The 22,960-nt window shown below is 40.9% G+C and overlaps 1 protein-coding gene and 1 long non-coding RNA gene across 2 annotated transcripts in view; both read right to left on the reverse strand.

Moving 5' to 3' along the window:
• Positions 1–710: 710 nt before the first annotated feature.
• Positions 711–2,292, reverse strand: LOC135511628 (uncharacterized). The gene is made up of 3 exons (XR_010451281.1): positions 2,171–2,292; positions 1,023–1,139; positions 711–853 (listed from the first exon to the last, which is right to left on the reverse strand). It is a non-coding gene; the product is annotated as an uncharacterized LOC135511628 (long non-coding RNA).
• An 11,618-nt stretch (positions 2,293–13,910) lies between these two features.
• Positions 13,911–22,960, reverse strand: part of LOC135511629 (inhibitory synaptic factor 2A-like) — a 36,634-nt gene continuing 27,584 nt past the window's right edge. The window contains exon 4 of the mRNA XM_064933114.1: positions 13,911–15,021. Within this exon, the coding sequence (XP_064789186.1) occupies positions 14,838–15,021 (184 nt within the window). The 3' untranslated portion in view covers positions 13,911–14,837. The remainder of the gene's footprint in view (positions 15,022–22,960) is intronic.

A 22,960-nucleotide genomic window follows, 5' to 3' on the forward strand; every position in this document is an offset into this window, starting at 1 on the left:
CAGTGATGTGACTTTGTATGTGTCTGGGCTTGTGATGGCCATGCTGATGTCTGTGATTGTACCCGTGTTGCTGATAGACCCCATACTAACAGACACATTGTTAGAAACAGATGCCCGTGCTGAGTCCCCATCACCTGAAGGGCCATCGGAAGCTGAGGCTGGCTCACCTTGGTCTATGTCTGGCAGGAGGGGCAATACCTGCCGGCCAAGGTAAAAAAAACATTGCAGCATTAACTTTAACCTCAGACTTGAACTATGTCCCATTGATTGTTGGCATTGTTTGTGTTGATTAAACTCTCCCCAAATTGCTGGCTCTGCCCTACTGGCTGGTCTCCCAGAGACCCGGCCTGCCCCCCATCCTGACCTATGCAGATTCTGTTCTGGCCAAATGGAGACTAAATGACCTACAGGGTGAGCTGGGCCATAGAACCTTACCCCCTGGTCTGTCACTACCCCATAGCTCTTCCCCCTTGAACACTTTCCTTTCAACCCATACCCAAAATGCCACTACACCCTTATCCTGTACCATCAATTCTATTAACACCACAGGACCATGTACTGTTTAGGAAACAAATGTATTGACATCTGTGGAGGCTGGTGACTTGAAACATTGAGGAGGATGGGTGACCCACAGTATAGGAGCGTAACGCACAGAGACGACAAAGTGTGTTTCAAAAATCATCAAAGACTAATTATTTTAACCTAAAGCATTTAATAAAGATATTTATAGTACCATATTATGGGGAATAGGAATGCGAGGGCTACTTAGTGTTGGAAAGGGATCACAGCAGTGATTGAATGAGGGCCTGAGTTGAGGTGTTCAAAGGCTTGACCAGCGCAGGACAGGATTTGACTGGGAAGACAAAAACATAACACAACACACTACACAGTTAGACAAAAGTGCTACGAATGAGTTAGTCCAAGCAAGGAGTAAAATCATTTGTGTGTAATAATGTGATTGTGTATGCGTATGTGATTGACTCTACATAAAGAAATGAGTGAAAATGTATAGGGGTACTCACAGTACTTGGGAGGGGAAACATTCAATGTGCCAGTGGATGTGCGGGCACATGAGACATGGCTTCAGTTCATGTCAGGAGAAATTTGACAAAGGTAGTAGAGTGGAGTAGTCATCACTTCTTAATCAGGGAACAGGAGGGGACATATAGCAGACAAAAGCAGATACATTCCATTACAGCTGCGCCATCGTAGGTTTGGACAATGACTTTCTCTATAAACTTAAATTCAGACATCTCAAAATTCATAAAGTCAAACACAGCACCTCGCCCACTTGACACAGCAAAGTAGCCCAAGAAACTTTCCTGAATAAAGCCCTGATCATCCAGTTTTTCCTTAAATGTTAACATAACTAGGAAAACTCTGGACCCTATAAGGTATGACAGTGAATAATCAGTTGTAAAAAGGTTTTATATGGGATATCATGGGACCAGTTGATCACAATTAGATCACATGATTTACTCACATCCTTCATCACTATTATGTTGATTCATTCATTCCAGTTAATCATTTTGGATTAAAAACGTATAGGCAGCCTAGCCAGCCCATTTGACTACATTCACATGTTCTCTTGGCACACAAATGGACTATAAATACATAACGTTACCAATTAGTTTGCACTGACCAGATGGACAGGGCGCATAGGCTGTATGCAGCTGCTCTAATTAGTAAGCTACAGTTGATTAGACTGAAAAATATTATTGTTTTCATCCCATACACCATTTCTAATGTTTAGGTGTAGTCTAGGTTGCTGCAACATATATATCATTAGTTTTTGCTTGTGTCTGTCAGGGGTGATTGTGTTATCATCTTTGGGAAATAAATACCGGAGGAAAGTGGAAAGTCTACTTGAGCACACACGAAAAAAAATGTGCTGCGTCAAACTCTCTTTAATCTTTTAATGGATGATGCGATGGAAGCTTTCAAATCATTCGGGATTGTTTTCGACATCTCAGAAATGACAGTCGAAAGTTTGATATGTTCAGCAAGTAAAGCATCGTAACGTTCAATTACCTCGGCAAAACTCCTTGTCGGCGGAACTTTCCTCTAAAAGCAAATTATTGCATGGCCAAAAACGCAGGCAAGCCCAGTAATACAGGCTCCCTGTTAACCAGCTATACTTTTGATACCAGGTGATATTGAACGAGCTCACCTTTTCATCTTTCTTCATGAAACTGATCTCAGGCAGCGGTCGACCCTCGCTTTTAATTCGCACCTTTTCCGTGTACGCCAGAGAATGAAAGGGGTTCTTCAACAAAAAGTCCACAACATTTTCGGCAGCATTGGTCATTCTACCATTCTGGTGTAGAAAACTTCACACTCGCGCTGGTACAGTAGCTAGCTTGCTACTGAAATTAGCAAGACAATTGCACTAACTGGACACAAGAATAAAGTTTTAGAACCAATAAAACAATTTATAATATACCTATTCAGTCTACTGTAATTTGAAAAAACTAATTTGAATTGAATAATAACCAAAAAATGCTCAACTATCACCTTTCATATTATCTCTATCCAACAATGTATCCAAATTCCTCCTTGGTTTTGTATTGATGTCAATGTACTATGGCGCTACCCCAGACAGTGTTGTTGAAGTTACTGTAGACCTTCATTGCAAAAAAAAATGATCTAATCAATTATTTGGTGACATATGAATATATTTAATGTAGTTTTATTTAAATATGATAACTTTTTAATGTTTCACAATTTTTATTTTTATGATATTTCACTGAGGATTGTCCTCCCCTTCCTCCGCTGAGGAGCCTCCACTGATTGACATTCTTTCTTAAACTTGTCATTTCAGGGACATGAAGATTAGGTGAATATGACAGATACAAGTACATTTGAATTTATTTCCTGTAAATTCCTGTTTTCGGTTCTGTTTTTATGTGGTTTCCATGCAATATTCATGTGGTTTTGAATATAGGAACTCGGATACACTATTCTCTTTCACTGGGGGAGAAAGCTGTAGAGGCTTCTTCCTGGTCTCTCTCTTGATGGAGAGGGTTTCTAGCTCAGTAATACAGGAAAGTATATGTGTCTTTCATTCTCTTTATCTTGCTCTATCTATGTATCTCTCACAGACTTTGTATCTCTCTGACATCCTCATTGTAACCCTGATTCTCCTTCTGTCTCTTTCTGTCTTTGTGATCTCTTCAGGAAGGGCGCAACTTTGGTTTTAGAGGTGGGAGGGACATCATTTTTCGGGTTCTTGGTTCCCCCTTTTCTGCTATAACAGCCTCCACTCTTCTGGGAAGGCTTTCCACCAGATTCATCCCACAGGAGTTGAAATCAGGGCTTTGTGCAGGCCAGTCGAGTTCTTCAACACGGATCTCAACAAACACTTTCTGTAAGGACCTCGCTTTGTGCATGGGGGCTTTATCACGCTGAAACAGGAAAGGGCCTTCCCCAAACTGTTGCCACAAAGTTGGAAAAACAACTGTCTAGAATGGCATTATATGCTATATCATTTATTTATTTTCACTGGAACTAATGAGGATAGCCGAACCATGAAAAACAGCCCCAGACCATTATTCCTCCTCCACCAAACTTTACAGTTGGCACTATGCATTCGGGCAGGTAGCGTATTCTTGGCATCTGCCAAACCCAGATATGTCTGTAGGACTGCCAGATGGTGAAGAGTGATTCATCACTTCACTGCTCCAGAGTCCAATGGTGGTGAGCTTTACACCACTCCAGCTGGCGCTTGGCATTGCACATGGTGATCTTAGGCTTGTATACCTAACATGGAAACCCATTTCATGAAGCTCTTGACTAACAGTTCTTGTGCTGACGTTGCTTCCAGAGGCAGTTTGGAACTTGGTAGGGAATGTTGCAACAATGGACAGATGATTTTTATGCGCTACGTGCTTCAGGACCCAGCGGCCCCATTCTGTGAGCTTGTGTGGCCGACCACTTCGTGGCTGAGCCATTGTTGCTTCTAGACAGGTGGCATCCTATGACTGTGCCACGTTGCTAGTCACTGAGCACTTCAGTCAGGTCATTCTACTGCCAATGTTTGTCTATGGAGATGTCATGGCTGTGGGTTTTATACACCTGACAGCAACGGGTGTGGCTGATATAGACGAATCCACTAATTTGAAGGGGTGTCCACATACTTTTGTATATCTAGTGTAACTCTGTATAGTGCTGTCGTACATGGAGTGATAACCCCATGCTTCAGGAGGGCTGCTGTATGAGGGTGTGGGGGATGAACCAATGATTATGTCAGGGGGAAGTGCTGCACAGAGTTCCACCATTCAATGCTTTGATGCTCTACTGGGCATCTGTCATGACGACCATGCAGGTATGGCCCCATTCTGACCAGATAAGCCTCTCTTTATACAGTGCCTTGCGAAAGTATTCGGCCCCCTTGAACTTTGCGACCTTTTGCCACATTTCAGGCTTCAAACATAAAGATATAAAACTGTATTTTTTGTGAAGAATCAACAACAAGTGGGACACAATCATGAAGTGGAACGACATTTATTGGATATTTCAAACTTTTTTAACAAATCAAAAACTGAATAATTGGGGGTGCAAAATTATTCAGCCCCCTTAAGTTAATACTTTGTAGCGCCACCTTTTGCTGTGATTACAGCTGTAAGTCGCTTGGGGTATGTCTCTATCAGTTTTGCACATCGAGAGACTGACATTTTTTCCCATTCCTCCTTGCAAAACAGCTCGAGCTCAGTGAGGTTGGATGAGGAGCATTTGTGAACAGCAGTTTTCAGTTCTTTCCACAGATTCTCAATTGGATTCAGGTCTGGACTTTGACTTGGCCATTCTAACACCTGGATATGTTTATTTTTGAACCATTCCATTGTATATTTTGCTTTATGTTTTGGATCATTGTCTTGTTGGAAGACACATCTCCATCCCAGTCTCAGGTCTTTTGCATACTCCATCAGGTTTTCTTCCAGAATGGTCCTGTATTTGGCTCCATCCATCTTCCCATCGATTTTAACCATCTTCCCTGTCCCTGCTGAAGAAAAGCAGGCCCAAACCATGATGCTGCCACCACCATGTTTGACAGTGGGGATGGTGTGTTCATGGTGATGAGCTGTGTTGCTTTTACGCCAAACATAACGTTTTGCATTGTTGCCAAAAATTTCCATTTTGGTTTCATCTGACCAGAGCACCTTCTTCCACATGTTTGGTGTGTCTCCCAGGTGGCTTGTGGCAAACTTTAAATGACACTTTTTATGGATATCTTTAAGAAATGGCTTTCTTCTTGCCACTCTTCCATAAAGGCCAGATTTGTGCAATATACGACTGATTGTTGTCCTATGGACAGAGTCTCCCACCTCAGCTGTAGATCTCTGCAGTTCATCCAGAGTGATCATGGGCCTCTTGGCTGCATCTCTGATCAGTCTTCTCCTTGTATGAGCTGAAAGTTTAGAGGGATGGCCAGGTCTTGGTAGATTTGCAGTGGTCTGATACTCCTTCCATTTCAATATTATCGCTTGCACAGTGCTCCTTGGGATGTTTAAAGCTTGGGAAATCTTTTTGTATCCAAATCCGGCTTTAAACCTCTTCACAACAGTATCTCGGACCTGCCTGATGTGTTCCTTGTTCTTCATGATGCTCTCTGCGCTTTTAACGGACCTCTGAGACTATCACAGTGCAGGTGCATTTATACGGAGACTTGATTACACACAGGTGGATTGTATTTATCATCATTAGTCATTTAGGTCAACATTGGATCATTCAGAGATCATCACTGAACTTCTGGAGAGAGTTTGCTGCACTGAAAGTAAAGGGGCTGAATAATTTTGCATGCCCAATTTTTCAGTTTTGGATTTGTTAAAAAGTTTTGAAATATCCAATAAATGATTGTGTCCCACTTGTTGTTGATTCTTCACAAAAAATACAGTTTTATATCTTTATGTTTGAAGCCTGAAATGTGGCAAAAGGTCGCAAAGTTCAAGGGGGCCGAATACTTTCGCAAGGCACTGTATATAAAAAGTCAAGTGAATTTTCAGTGATATTTCAATTTGGGTTCTAACCAAAGCGTATCTCCCCTCTGATCTCACCTCTTTGCTCTCCTAATTTCTCCTTGGTCGTTCCTCCTCTGCATCTCTGCATGTACAGCATCTTTCCCACTGCCAGCTGATAGAGACTCCGACTGGCTGTACCCCTCTCGGTGACTTTGTCCTATGACTGCTTTTGGTCTGTCTTGGTGGATCTGCAGAGTTACCATCTCTCTAACATGGCCCGAAACATACAGTTTACATGCACCTTAGCCAAATACATTTAAACTTAGTTTTTCACAATTCTTGACATTTAATCCTGGGCATCTGTCATGACGACCATAAAAATTCCCTGTCTTAGGTCTGGTAGGATCACCGCTTTATTTTAAAAATGTGAAATGTCAAAATAATGGTCGCGATAATTATTTATTTCAGCTTTTATTTCTTTCATCACATTCCCAGTGGCTCAGAAGTTTGCATACACTCAATAAGTATTTGGTAGCATTGCCTTTAAATTGTTTAACTTGGTTCAAACATTTCGGGTAGCCTTCCACAACCTTCCCACAATAAGTTGGGTGAATTTTGGCCCATTCCTCCTGACAGAGCTGATGTAACTGAGTCAGGTTTGTAGGCCTCCTTGCTCGAACACGCTTTTTCAGTTCTGCCCACACATTTTCTATGGGATTGAGGTCAGGGCATTGTGATGGCCACTCCAATACCTTGACTTTGTTGACCTTAAGCCATTGTGCCAAAACTTTGGAAGTATGCTTGGGGTCATTGTCCATTTGGAAGACCCATTTGCGACCAATTTTTAACTTCCGGAATGATGTCTTGATGTTGCTTCAATATATCCACATCATTTTCCTACCTCATGATGCCTTTTATTTTGTGATGTGCACCAGTCCTTCCTGAAGCAAAGCACCCCCACAACATGATGCTGGTGCTGAATGGTGTTCTTTCGCTTGCAAGCCTCCGCCATTTTCCTCCAAACATAACGATGGTCAGTATGGCCAAACAGTTCTATTTTTGTTTCATCAGACCAGAGGATATTTCTCCAAAAGTACAATCTTTGTCCCCAAGTGCAGTTGCAAACCGTAGTCTGGCATTTCTATGGTGGTTTTGGAGCAGTGGTTTCTTCCTTGCTGAGCGGCCTTTCAGGTTATGTCGATATAGGACTCATTTTACTGTGGATAGAAACACTTTTGTACCTGTTTCCTCCAGCATCATCACAAGGTCCTTTGCTGTTGTTCTGTGATTGATTTGCACTTTTCATAACAAAGTACATTCATCTCTAGGAGACTTAACTCATCTCCTTCCTGAGCGGTATGATGGCTGCGTGGTCCCATGGTGTTTATACTTGCATTTGTACAGGTGAACTTGGTACCTTCAGGCGTTTGGAAATTGCGCACAAGGATGAACCAGACATGTGGAGGTCTGATTTGTTTTGATTTTCCCATGATGTCAAGCAAAGAGGCACTGAGTAATACATCCACAGGTACACCTCCAATTGACTCAAATGATGTCAATTAGCCTATCAGAAGCTTCTAAAGCCATGACATAATTTTCGGGAATTTTCCAAGCTGTTTTAAGGGATGTTTAGAGTGTGCAAAGCTGTCATCAAGACAAAGGGTGGCTACTTTGAATAATCTCAAAAATTAAATATATTTTGTTTGGTTTAACACTTTTTTGGTTATTACATGATTTCATATGTGTTATTTCATAGTTTTGATGTCTTCACTATTATTCTACAATGTAGAAATTAGTAAATATATAGAAAAACCTTTGAATGAGCAGGTGTCCAAACTTTTGACTGGTACTGTATATATGTATATACTATATATGTAACCAAAATATAGTGATGTATCCATATCAGTGTTGACTGTGTGAGTCATGTCTTTGAGATCAGTGCTCTCTGGGTGGCAACACGTATACTCTTTGGGAAGGGCAGTGGCCTGGAGCTGCCGGTGCCAGTGTCATCCAATGCTTGACTATAACTTCAGTTTTCTTGCTTAGGTAAACACCACATAGTTCTTCTAAATATTATTACTCAAACTAGTTGGAAATCAAGTTCTGGCAAGGGCTGACCCACTTCCAACACTGCCTGGGGCCTTTGTGTAAGATGATCTACTTTACTAGGAATAACCAAGCAAACGATTTGGCGCCATCAACTAAGCCAACACAGTTAAATGCTTTATATGACAGTTTTTATGACCTAACAACACAACTTTATGGTTGTGGAAAAATGACAACCTAAGACATTAATCTCCACACTAAAATATGGGTGGCGGCAGGTAGCCTAGTAGTTACAGTGTTGGACCTGTAACCAAAAGGTTGCTGGATCGAATCCCTGAGCAGACAAGGTAAAACTCTGTCATTCTGCACCTGAACAATTCAGTTAACCCACTGTTCCCTGGTAGGCTGTCATTGTAAATAAGAATGTGTTCTTAACTGACTTGCTTAGTTAAATAATGGTTCAAATCAAATGAAAAAAAGCATACCAGACAGAAATGGGAAAACATTGATGCTTTGTTGTGTGACATTATAGTGGTGGTTTCTGTCATAGGTATTGAATTGTAAACCACTTTGTCTTGTTACCTCCATTGTGGGGCTCCAACTCTACTCAAAGTGCATCTTAACCTGCCAGTAGTTATGGGATTAAGGAATTCTATGCTTGAGTAGAAACCCTTCGGTGTGATGTAGGCTGTCTTACAGTAGATAGAACAAATGGATTTACCAGCCATGCTTTCGTATGGGGTCTCAAATGGCCCCCCCAAAATAATGTTTATTCACTGATGTGTGTTATGGTTAGTAGCAGTAGTGGTCACGGTACTGGGTCAGCTTGGTAAAAGAGATTGAAAGTGAATGGTAATGTGATGTACACAGGACACTAACAGGATAGGAGACCTGGCTGATGCCAATACAAATCCTTCACTAATGTGATAAACTGCAGTTGGCAACATGCCTCAGCATTGCGTCCCATTTCAACTCTAAACATCAGTACGCAGTTTGAGAGGTCTTCCCTTATCCAGTAGCCTTTATGACTAGATTCAATCAGATCATGCGTTAGCCGGCGATAGACGACACCCTCATAGCTGATGTTTTGGAGGTGTTTGAGGTGTAACTGCATTGGAGCTGTCAAATTGGTGAGCCGCTGCTCTTGATCATTGTCACAAAACCACACCCGTCCTACTCGCGTCAGAAGTTCAGAACAAGAAAGGGTAAGCTATAGAAATAATTACGCTAAATTTGAAACCATACACAAAATTCATAATTTGACCGAATAATTAGTAAGCGGTCATAATTTAATGGAGTCTGTGAAGGAAGAAACCACATGGAAAAAGTGACAAGGAAGTTAGGTCCCAATAACTGATTTCACCAAGTCAAATAAATTAATTTATTGTGTTGAGGATTTCATGATGCTTGTATCTAAACCAAAGTAGATAACATTAAGTGTGTTCTTTTCATCAGCTTGGGTCTCTATATGCTTCGATATGAGGTCCTAAACCTAGCATGAAAGTGCATCCTTGTAGCTGTGTGGGTTAATATAGTCAAAATGTTTGCCTTCAGGTAAGTTGAGTCAATGGCAAGTTGAGCAAATGAATGTGCATGGGTTATGTTAAAAGTTTTGCCTGTGTTAAAAGATGCTTAAAAAATGTAAAAGACCAAAAAGGGATAGTGTTTAATTGTTTTGGGGCAATAAAGTTGTAAAAAAGTTAGTGGTCATATTTTAGTCAGTACAGAAATTTGTCGGCGGATTAATTTACCCTGTCCCGCGGATTTATCCTCCCCAAAAAGCTATATTTTCAGAACTGTAATGTATATGTAACAGTATAGCTTCCGTCCCTCTCCTCGCCCCAACCTGGGCTCGAACCAGGGACCCTCTGTACACATCAACAACAACCACCCCCGAAACATCGTTACCCATCGCACCACAAAAGACACTGCCCTTGCAGAGCAAGGGGAACAACTACTTAAAGGTCTCAGAGCAAGTGACGTCACCGATTGAAACGCTATTAGCGCTCACCACCACTAACTAGCTAGCCATTTCACATCGGTTACATATACATTAATTCTGATTATTTCCAGGGTTACACAACATCCTGAAATATATGTAGATGTCCTTGGTAGAAAGAATGCTATATTTCCCTTGATGGAGTGATGTTGACTGTAAAAAATTAAAAAATTTACCTCACTCTTCCCCAAATTACATTTCACATTACGCTGTTCAAACTTGTAATGGCTCTATGGGATTCCTCTCATTGCGACTCTGTGCAGCCAATGGCAATGTCTGCTTTAGGTATAATGCCAGGAACCAATTGTGGATTGGACAGCACTAATGTAATTCTACCTCTGACACTGTCAAAACAAGCGCTATGCGGATGTCGGCTAAAGCAGATCTGATTGAATAGAGCCCAAGATATCCCGGTAATGGATAGAGCGAGGATGGGCAGACATGTCATCATTGCCCGACTTTAACCTCCAGTTGGGGGATGTGGATGATGAAGGGCGATATTCTATTCCATTTTATTTTGCATGGAAAGGTGACACGTAAAAAAGCCCAGCTTAACTCAGACACTATAATGGTTCTTAGGGACCTGAGCCACTGAGCTTGTGTCAATGATCCAACCTGTTTCACCATGGTAACCATGGTTTCACTGTACTGTAGCTGGGGGAAGTGAGGAATGGAGCGATATAGGAAGGTAGAGAGGAAGAGAGAGGGAAATTACACCCTTGAGTTTAGTCGTCCAAGCTGACGGCATCTGGGCAGCAAGTGGCAGGCTGGAAACTGGCCAGCCTCAGGGCATGCCAGTTGTGGCCCTGCCAGAGAGTGAGCCAATCACATTTAGAGGAAGAGAGAGAGAGACTTCTGAGAGTGACTAGGCAGACCTCAAAGCAATCCAACACTGCAGCTGAGCCCTGTTCGTGCTAGGAGTCTTTATCAACAAGACAAGGAAGGGAGCATGGATTAGGATCTGTATAGTAGCATGTTGATGTACCAATTGGTTTTCAGATGGTCTAAATACTGTATGTAGTCCCTGCCTTAGGTCAGTTAGGACCACTACTTTATTTTAAGATTGTGAAATGTCAGAATAATAGTAGATAGTATGATTTTCAGCTTTTATTTCTTTCATCACATTCCCAGTAGGTCAGAAGTTTACATGCACTCAGTATTTGGCAGCATAGCCTTTAAATTGTTTAACTTGAGTCAAATATTTCGGGTAGCCTTCCACAACCTTCCCACAATAAGTTGAGCGTGACAGAGCTGGTGTAACTGAGTCAGGTTTGTAGGCCTCCTTGATCGCACATGCTTTTCCGTCCTGCACAAAAATTGTCAATAGGTTTGAGGTCAGGGCTTTGTGATGGCCACTCGAATACCTTGACTTTATTATCCTTAAGCCATTGTGCCACAACTTTGGAATTATGCTTGAGGTCATTGTCCAGTTGGAAGACTCGTTTGCGACCAAGCTGTATCTTCCTGACTGATGTCTTGAGATGTTGCTTCAATATATCCATATTATTTTTCTACCTCATGATGCCATCTATTTTGTGAAGTGCACCAGTACCTCCTGCAGCAAAGCACCCCACAACATGATGCTGCCACCCCGGTGCTTCACAGTTGGGATGGTGTTCTTTCACTTGCATGCCTCCACCTTTTTCCTCCAAACATAACGATGGTCTGTATGGCCAAACAGTTCTATTTTTGTTTCATCATACCAGAGGACATTTCTCCAAAAAGTACAATCTTTGTCCCCATGTGCAGTTGCAAATCGTAGTCTGGATTTGTATGGCGGTATTGGAGCAGTGGCTTCTTCCTTCCTGAGCGGCCTTTCAGGTTTTGTCGATAGAGGACTAATTTTACTGTGGATATAAATACTTTTGTACCTCTTTTGTCCAGCATCTTCATAAGGTCCTTTGCTGTTGTTCTGTGACTGATTTGCACTTTTCGCACCAAAGTACGTTCATCTCTAGGAGACAAAACTCATCTCCTTCCTGAGCGGTATGATGGCTGTGTGGTCCCATGGTGTTTATACTTGCGCACAATTGTTTGTACAGATGAATGTGGTACCTTCAGGCGTTTGGAAATTGCTCCAAAGGATTAACCAGACTTGTGGAGGTCTGCAATTTCTTTTCTGAGGTCTTGGCTGATTTGTTTTGATTTTCCCATGATGTCAAGCAAAGAAGCACTGAGTTTGAAGGTAGGCCTTGAAATACATTCACAGGTACACCTCCAATTTACTCAAATTATGTCAATTAGCCAATCTGTTCAAAGGCACAGTCAACTTGGTGTATGTAAACTTCTGACCCACTGGAATTGTGATACCCTAAATTATAAGTGAATTAATCTGTCTGTAAAATTACTTGTGTCATGCACAAAGTAGATGTCCTAACCGACTTACCAAAACTATAGTTTGTTAACTATAAATATGTGGAGTGGTTGAAAAACGAGTTTTAATGACTCCAACCTAAGTATATGTAAACTTCCGACTTCAAGTGTATGTTCCGTCAACATTGTGTTGCATCATATTGTCACTGCTTTGCAATTCACATAGTATACCTTAGAATAATGTCAGCACACCTCTTACAATTATATTGGTTTTATTGAAAATGCATTTGTTTTAAGGTAAAAACAGTACAAAATGCATAATATTGCAAATCAATGAATTGCACTTCCTTAAGGTATAGCTATGTGTCTGTCCTTCAATATGCTACAGATGTAGGATCTTCATTTGATCACTGTTTTGTTGCGGAGAACTTTCCTGCACAGCAAGAAATGTACACTTGTGTATTTGATGTTTAAAATGGCTTCTAAAGTTTGTAATTTCCACTTTAAAATGTCATACTTGATTTGCCCTAATGAAAAATCTATCAACCCCTCAAAATATGTAATTAATTATAATCCACATTCACATTGCCTATTTCTGCAGGTGTATTTTCTTTCAGTAGCAAACTGGCTCAAATTAAGTTCCTTCATCTGTACAGTAATATTGAAGGACCTGGTAACCCAGTCAAGAAGATCAAATGTGTGATTGAATCACTTGCTGTCATTGTGACATTTTTTATGTGAGATTTAAATTATTATCTATAAATATTAGGTGCAATAAGTGGATGGTTTAAGTTGCTACATCAAATGAATCCATCTGATCCAAAGTCACTCTTCGTCAAAGGCCTAGAAATATAAAGATTGAATACCCTACATGCTTATGTATACTGTAAATAGCCCTTCTTTATTGTTGTAAGTTCAGTGCATGGATTGCTACTTCTGGGTCGTGAGTTGATTCCACCTCTAATGTAATCATATAGGAGATAGTAAGCAAAGGTGTTTGGTGCTGATCAATGTTAATCAAAATTATTGGTGAGTTGCAGAATTATGGCATTACGTGAAGGACCATATGGTCAGGAGATGATGATCAGTTGAGCCAAGTGAGTTAGAATTAAGCAATAAGGCCATTATACCACGGCTAAGGGCTGTTCTTTACACACAACACAAAGCGGAGTGCCTGGATACAGCCCTTAGCCGTGGTACATTGGCCATAAACCACGAAGCCCCGAGGTGCCTTATTGCTATTATAAACTGGTTACCAACCTAATAAGAGCAGTAAAAATAAATGCTTTGTCATAACCGTGGTATACGGTCTGATATACCACGGCTGTCAGCCAATCAGCATTCAGGGCTCGAACCACCCAGTTTTATAATGTGAAATGCATATTCCAGAGAGAATAATGATGCATTTCGTCCTGTCCTTACAGTACATTTCCTTTCTGTGGTTTCGAGTAAGTTAGTGAGATGTTAACCTGTGTGTAAGTGAAAGGCAATGACAGCTTTGTGCATGTGAATTGATAAAGAAGTGTCAAAACCATGCTTACTTTTTCAACTGAAATTCAATCATATTTTCATAAAATAGTCTGCTGCATGTTGAATAACACAGTAATAAGAAACTTTAATATGTTATATAATATAATCAACCAACTTTAATATGTTAAAATAAGTCTATATTTTTTTCTATATGCAATAGTCAAATCTTGGATTCAACCCCTATTTCTGCACATTAATGGATTAGAACAGCTATTAGAACAGAACTATAACCTTGACTTTATCCTGTTTCTAAAAAAACAAAGCAGTCGAGGATCCCATATATCGCAATCTTCCTTTACATACTCCTGAAGTGCATGTCTGTGTGCAGAGAAAGAGAAAGAGAGATAGGGAAAGAAAGGGGAGAGAGAGTAACTGGGCTCTCTCAAGACTGGAGAGAAGAGGCAAGAAGGGTTTATGTAGAGTCGGTTCACTAATATAGTGTAATGTACTGTATATAACTTCTTCTTCCATGATGTTCTCAGTCTCCAAATGTTTGTGCTTTTCCAACAGGCTGATGTACGATTAAAGTCTATTTTTAGAGAAGCAGGCCTTCCACATGGTGATTCCTCTTCTGGTCAAGCAGAGACCAAAAAGGTGTGCCATTGGAAATAATTTTTAAAAAGTGAGAGAAACATTTGCCCGGTAAATAAATAATATCCATCTTCATATTTGTGGGCTACATTTCATGATGACAAAAATATATCCAGTCTCACCATGTAGTTCTGCTAACCTTTAGCCAGGGTATAAGTTGACCTTCTCCGGTTTTGAACCAAAAACTGGAGGCTTGGCAGAGCTAAGATTGTTTAAAAAAAATCCCCCATTGATTTCTAGTGCAGTTCAAACTTAGAATCCTGATTTAGATGATTTACTGTTATCAGATTATCCGTTCCCTGGAGCAGAACATCTACTGTTATGATAGATCCCTTTGAGGGAAGATTGATGTGTAAAAACAGATCCAAAAGTCCATTTCAAAAGCCAAGGTCTTCCCTAAGTTAAAGGAACCAGAGTTTCCAGCGACCATGCTTTTTGGACTCTGTCTTGGACTTGCGTTTGGGGGTTGAAGTGAACACCTCGTGGGGGTAAGGCAGAGCAGGGTATTGAGAGTTGTCCAAGGGGCACAGTCTCTTAATCAGGGGCTGTAACTTGTCCTCCTGCTGCTTGAAGTCCAGCTCCACACTGCAACACAAACAACACAATAACATTTAGTTAACACAATAATATATAATAAAACACAATCTTAAATTATAGCATACAATTGGTGTTCTGGACAATTCTGTGCTTCCAACTTTGTGGCAACAGTTTGGCAGCAGATCCTTTCCTGTTTCAGCATGACAATGGCCCTGTGCACAAAGCAAAATCCACACAGAAATGGTTTGTTGAGATAGGTGGGGAAGAACTTGATTGGCCTGCACAGAACCCTGACCAACCCAACATCAGTGTCCGACCTCACTAATGCTCTTGTGGCTGAACGGAAGCAAGTCTCCGCAGCAATGTTCCAACATCTAATGGAAAGCCTTCCCAGAAGAGTGTAGGCTCTTATAACATTAAAGGGGGGACCAACTCTATATTAATACCCATTATTTTGGAATGAGATGTTCGACGAGCAGGTGTCCACATACTCCCCAATTAAGGTGCCACAAATGTTCTGTGATATTTTCCTTCTCTTCGAGAATTTGAAGCTACTGTGGAAAGATGGTTCAATCCTATTTCGGTTTAGCTTTTAGAGTACCAGGATTTAAGAGATTGAATAACATTCAAACCAGTCTTAATTGTGGGTATCACAAATTGAACATGAATGAAGGAGCTCAAATATGAACCATGACTCTGCACAATCTGGTACATTGGATTTTGATCCCATAAAAGTGATTTTAAGTTAATAATATGATTCAGGAGTACTGCCAATTCGCCGGCATTCAATTTGTCCGTTGATAATCCAGGGCAGTCGCTAGCCGTAGACTCCAGATGGATTGTTTGGGAAGCGCACAGTACAGTCTAATAATTCTCATAGCACCACAAATCATTTCCTCTAACACTGAAATGTACTGGATGTGACATCAGACTAATGTATATAAAAAGCATGAGCATCTGTATGTTTGAGTGCATAGTGAAGGGTATTCCCTAACATGATACAGTATGTCCATCTAGTCGTCGGGATGTGAGTCGTTTCTGATGTCTGATTTCCTCATCCTCTGCTGTAATCCCTGGCTGCCATCATCGGATTCCATTCGGGCACTGAGACTAAATCTCTCACTGCTGGGAGAAGAACAGAGCTTTATCCCAAACAAATGAAATCATTCACAACCCGAGCAGACTCAGACGTACTACATCTATAGCTATTGATTAAGTTAATCTATTTATTTACCTATTACCATTGGCATGTGGAATAAATATGGAAAATACTATTTTGGAATGAGTAAAGTAGGATTCATACTGTCATACCTGACTGCCAATTTAATACATGTTGACAAAAAATATTTCCCCCGGAGTCATTATATTTTCTAGGCCTCTGCAATTTAATCAAAAACATCCATTCTCTGAAGATTGCAATGTGTGGTTGTACAGTACTAGAAGCAACAGTAGAAATAGTAGCAGTAGCAGAATGTGTAATTTTCCAACAGGCAAGTAACATTAACCTTATCACACAATGTTGTCTAAGACTGATCTTATTTATCGTTGATCAATTGTTTTATTGAAAGTGTAGAACAATTTGAAGCGGCATATTTTTGCCAGTCAAACAAGATGGAGGTTAAAGAGGAGTCAAACCTTCTGAAATGACATGAAACCCTCCAAGGTCATACATAAGTAAACACAGTGTAGGCAGACAGATAGATGTACAATGCCCTGTTCAGCCCTTTTCACAATCACCGGCATGACAGGCAGTCCAATTAGTTTTCTGAAGGAGATGCTCTGCTCAAAAATGACAGAATTAATCTTAGGAAGTGCCCATACCCTTAAGATAAGTGTCAGTTATTCAACTCTATGACAACCTTCAGAGACAATGATTCATGGTGCCAGACAGGCATTTGGTGGTGCAGAAGATTGAATCAATCAATAAAGGTCTGATTACAGGAACATACATGTGACTATAAATACAATCTTGAATATATACAGCTAGTTAATGCTTGAACTTTTCCCCCAAAACAGGATTGTGAAATGATGAGCACTTCAATGATGTAGTATGTGCCAGCACATACTGTACCTCTGTTTTGGGTTGTTGAGATTTTACATCGGTCAGTTGCTTCTTACTCCCATCAAGATTGAATTGCCACAACTTTGAAATGAGTTGCACGCTTTGTATATGTACAGAAGACATCCTCTTATTACCCAGTATTTCTAGAGCCATTCTGAAAGCTCAGCATTTCAGGGCTCTTGTTGATGCCAAGCTTTCGCTAGAAAACAGCACAAAGCACAACAGCGCAGCACACTATGGAATGGTCTTGGCACTTATTAAGCAATGAATCACTTGGCAGAGAGCTGCAATTACTGTATGCTGTGGACAATTGGCTCATCAGGGAGCCCGAGGCACACTGTACTGTGCGGGTGGCCCTGGGGAGCAGGTGACTGAGTAAACAAAGACCACGGATCTCAGATCATCTCATTCTCAACAGATTGGGACAGCTAGAGATGGGGTATAGCATTTTCAATCATTCACAAGCAGATGAATCATCTGTTTAGCCACGGTCTGTGAATAGCTGTTTGTGTGATCACTGGTGCCTGATTGTTTAGCTGTGATCCCGGTGGAGTGAACATTGTTTAATGATTGTTCTTCCTTGGAGGGTGGTGATGGCAGATGTTGCCTCCTACATGCTCTCACTGTCTTCCTTCTCTGGTTGGTTTCTAATTCTATAATGTTGATGGTGTGGTAGCACATTACTTTACTATTACTGTAGGTTTTATTCTGATAATCTGCTAAATGAAGATGTAAATGTTCTCAATATTTTCTCCCCTTCCCATATCACCTCCAAAATACAGTATACTATACAATGCTCCTTATTTGTCTTTCCTTCTGGGCTACCGACATGAATGGTGCCGGCACCCCCCCAAAAAAATAAAAAATAAAATTATCCAACTAATATACTTCAATTGCCTACTTTTATTTATTTATATCACCAGAGTACAAATGACTCACTTGGAACCACTGAACATATATATCTTTGACTGACAAGGTGCCATTTTGATAGTACCCTCTTTGTTAAAATGTCAGCTAAGGTCCAGCTCTATTTAATGGTTGACTGCCTTACAGTAACACAGTCATGTGCCCACAGAATGACAGACACATACTTTATTGAACACATCGATACTACAAGCCCTCTCAACACCAATGAAACGACTGCATCTTTGCTGAAAGCAGGGCGCATACACGCTAACCCAATTAGCTACTTGCTCATAAGAGTAATTATATAACATCTTCATTAAACCCAACTCATACAACCAGGAACTGTATTAGCACTGATTTGTGAAGTCGTTATTAGCCTCAAATTAGCCTTATAAAAAATCTCTGCAAACAAGATTCAACCCTCACCTTCTTTTTGAATTCTGATTATTGTACCTATGTTATGCATTATGAACTAGAACTAGTAACCCAATCCGTGTGGATGTGCATCAGAAATCAGGCTTTTCATCTGTGCTCCCTGGTATGGAATATGGGCAAAGACCCTAGACTGTTTACTGTTGATGTTACTGCAGAGCCATACAAAGTAGTCTAAGGAATCTATTCAATTCGTATCGAAGAATTTCAGTGTTACAGCATGATTGAAATTTAAAGGCAATGTTGCCGAATTGGTGGTGACTGCATTCATGGTAAACACTGCATATGTCGGCTCAATCAGAAATTACTTTTACATTTCTATTGCGCAATCAGTAACACTTCAGCGATACAGACTGAATAGAGCCCTAAGCTCCAGAAGGACATTAGCATGGCTGGGAACTGTATGGAGCAGAGGTTAGGCACTCTGGGCCATAATCTCTACGTCCACTGTTTTCTCAGGTTTTTTTTTGCATTTGTTTCCCCAGCCTGATTTTCAATGGGATGTGATGTGACTACAGCAGTGAGGCCTTTATGCTCTCTCTCTCATCTCCCTCCCTCTCCCTCTCCATCCCCCCTGTCCCTCTCTCTGCTCTGTTGGTGTCAGTAGCAGTGATGCACTGGATGGTGCAGTATACAAGAGGGAGGGGCTGGGAGTGTCGGGCGGGAGTTGAATTCTGGGTAGGGCTTGTAGATTGACTACCTCAGCTCAACTGGGCACCTGCAGGAGCCCAAGCCATGGATTGATTAGCCATATTGGAACTGACTTGCTTTTCGGAATTAGAGGCCACATCTCTGCTGCTGATAATCTTGGCAATGAGCAGTTACTGTCCAAGTTTGAGGAATAATTGGTCGTTTGGTTCAGACTTTTTTTTTAGTTTGGCTCTTTTTAATTCTGCTCACTGTATCCAGGCCAGCTCATTAAGTGGAAGCAAAGAATGGTTTGCCCAGCAAGGTGATTATTGCTGGCTGCCCTATCAGCACAATGAGTCACCACCACAGGCCCTGGCAGGAATAGGCCTGTCATAACAAAGAATGGTCTACTCAAACCTCTACTGTTTGTCCATTTTAGGTTGGATATCTATTTTTATTCACATAGCTAGTGCTGAAAGCCACAGTCCTAACGTAACAGTTCAAGAAATCAACAAAAATCAAAAATAAACAAACAAACAAAAATAAAGAATAGTAAAAAACAAATGGCTAAACAAAGTATACACTGTAACATGTGAAGTAGATAACATTAATGATATAAGAAAATGGTAAACACTCATGGAAAGAATCATCATTCGCCTTGTAGACTCTAAAAATATATATTGGGGGATTGGGTGTGACACTCAATCCAGTGTGTAAATCAGCAAGATGGAGTAAGGGGATACTGCAGAGAAAAAAACGAACTAGACCATTTGCAAAGTTTTTTGATATATTTACTGCCCATTGCGCTGGCAGAGACAGATAGCACTTGATAGATGGTCGTCTTGCTTTCATTTCCCAAGTCCTATTCAAGGACAGTCAAAAAAACCCGCAGAGGCACACAATTTAGGAGCTGAAAAACCTATTGAACACAGATGGAATGATAATCATTTCCTTTGTATATATTCCACAGGCCTTTTTCTAATAACAAAATGAATCATTCGCATAGACTTTTCATGGAACGGCTGTGTTTAGGTTACATCCTGGCACTTCCAGTGGAAAATGTATTTTCCTTTTTAAGGATTCAGAGCTATCTATGGATAATCTCAAGTTTTGAGAATAATTATCATGCATTCTAGACCTGGGTCAGCGTAAAGCTGTTGTCTCTCTGTGATCAGTGCATTGATAAAGATAAAAAATATTTTTGCCTCTATCAAAGCAGTTTTCCTTCTCTGCTCTTTATCCTTCTTGGCTCCTTCTCTGCCCTTTATCCTTCCTGGCTCCTTCTCTGCCCTTTATCCTTCCTGGCTCCTTCTCTGCTCTTTATCCTTCCTGGCTCCTTCTCTGCCCTTTATCCTTCCTGGCTCCTTCTCTGCCCTTTATCCTTCCTGGCTCCTTCTCTGCCCTTTTATCCTTCCTGGCTCCTTCTCTGCCCTTTATCCTTCCTGGCTCCTTCTCTGCCCTTTATCCTTCCTGGCTCCTTCTCTGCCCTTTATCCTTCCTGGCTCCTTCTCTGCCCTTTATCCTTCCTGGCTCCTTCTCTGCCCTTTATCCTTCCTGGCTCCTTCTCTGCCCTTTATCCTTCCTGGCTCCTTCTCTGCCCTTTTATCCTTCCTGGCTCCTTCTCTGCCCTTTATCCTTCCTGGCTCCTTCTCTGCCCTTTATCCTTCCTGGCTCCTTCTCTGCCCTTTATCCTTCCTGGCTCCTTCTCTGCCCTTTATCATTCCTGGCTCCTTCTCTGCCCTTTATCATTCCTGGCTCCTTCTCTGCCCTTTATCATTCCTGGCTCCTTCTCTGCCCTTTATCCTTCCTGGCTCCTTCTCTGCCCTTTATCCTTCCTGGCTCCTTCTCTGCCCTTTATCCTTCCTGGCTCCTTCTCTGCCCTTTATCCTTCCTGGCTCCTTCTCTGCCCTTTATCCTTCCTTGCTGTATATTGTTTAGTTAGTCCTTGTTTGTTTGATTTATGTATCTCTGTCCCAATAGTGTTTATGGTGTGATGTACTGAAAGTCATCTGCATTGTTGGTAAACAGTATATTATTTGCTTCCTTCTATGTGACCTTGTGAATTAAATCAAACACCACTTCAGGATTTCACTTACAATCAACCTCTACTGAAGCAAAGCTATTCATAATTCATGTAACATCTTTACATATCTCCAACCAAGGTTCATGAATAAAGGAGCAAAGTGTGTAGATATGTTTATCCCCTCTTATATTCCCAGAATTACAAGTGTTTTTCAACACATCATTTGTTCTTTTAGTTAGTACATATACTCCACATACCCAAAGGACATTAGGCTGCCTACAGTATTACCCACGTAAAAGCCTACATCCTGTATCTGTTCTGTATCTGTTCTGTTTCTTCCTGTTATGACATGCATTCTTGTTTTAGTGTGGAAACTGTGTTTATTTGAAGTAATCCCATAATGATATCACACCAAATGCATAGCATCACAAATAAGAAGGAGCATTCTTGTTGAATCATTGTGAGACATCAATGGCTGTAATCACTTTGTTAGCATACAACAGCTCATACATTAACTAATTAGATTATGTAGTTTGTAAATCAGGAAGACTACACGAAGCAATGCATAGCAGCATTTATGGTAGGAATTGAATCATTTCAAATCCTCTTTCGTGCCATACTAGTCTTCAGTTAGATACTGTACTAGCAAATGTGATTTGTCACATTAGTAATCTCAGATTATAGATCATCGCTTAAGAAATTATTATTATTATTTTTTTAAATCTTTATTTTACTAGGCAAGTCAGTTGAGAACAAATTATTATTTTCAATGACGGCCTAGGAACAGTGGGTTAACTGCCTGTTCAGGGGCAGAACGACAGATTTGTACCTTGTCAGCTCGGGGGTTTGAACTTGCAACCTTCCGCTTACTAGTCCAACGCTCTAACCACTAAGGGAACATATTGCTCATGAGGGAACATATTGCTCATGAGACTAAGGTACAAGAAAAAGCACATCATTTCATTAATCATTCCTGCATGTCAATTTCCTTACTCTGGCTGTTACTTGAAGCATTATTTCCGCACGCAACAAGAGAACAGGGCTGAACAAAATGAGAGGCTTTGTCTGGATGAGAACATTCATTGATTAGGTGCTGATTACGTTAACTCAGGTTAAAATGGAGATTAACTTCTAGTTTAGTTTATTAGGATCCCCATGAGCTACTGCACATGCAGCAGCTACTCTTCCTGGGGTCCATATACAGTGCATTCGGAAAGTTTTCAGAAGCCTTGACTTTTGACCATTACAGCCTTATTCTAAAATGTATTAAATGCATTTTTTACCCTCACCAATCTGCACAGAATAGCTCATAATGACAGCGCAAAACCAGATTTTTAGACATGTTTGCTAATTTATATTAAAAAAAACTATTCCTTATTTCCATAAGTATTCAGACCCTTTGCTATAAGACTCCAAATTAAATTTAGGTGCATCCTGTTTCCATTCATCATCCTTGAGATGTTTCTACAACTTGATTGGAGTCCACATGTGGTAAATTCAATTGATTGGACATGGAAAGGAAAGGCACACATTTGGAAAGGCACACAGCTGTCTATATACGGTCCCACAGTTGACAGTGCATGTCAGAGCAAAAACCAAGCCATGAGGTCGAAGGAATTGTCCGCAGAGCTCCAAGACAGGATTGTGCCGAGGCACAGATCTAGTACCAAAACAATTCTGCAGCATTGAAGGTCCCCAAGAACACAGTGGCCTCCATCATTCTTAAGTGGAAGAAGTTTGGAACCGCCAAGATTCTTCGTAGAGCTGGCCGCCCGGCCAAACTGTGCAATCGAGGGAGAAGGGTCTTGATTAGGGAGGTGACCATGAACGCGAAGGTCACTCTAAAAGAGCTCCAGTTCCTCTGTGGAGATGGGAGAACCTTCCAGAAGGATAACCCTCTCTGCAGCACTCCACCAATCACACCTTTTCAGTAG

The sequence above is a fragment of the Oncorhynchus masou genome, chromosome 24 (genome assembly GCF_036934945.1).
Source record: "Oncorhynchus masou masou isolate Uvic2021 chromosome 24, UVic_Omas_1.1, whole genome shotgun sequence".
In the NCBI taxonomy this organism is placed as follows: Eukaryota; Metazoa; Chordata; class Actinopteri; order Salmoniformes; family Salmonidae; genus Oncorhynchus; species Oncorhynchus masou.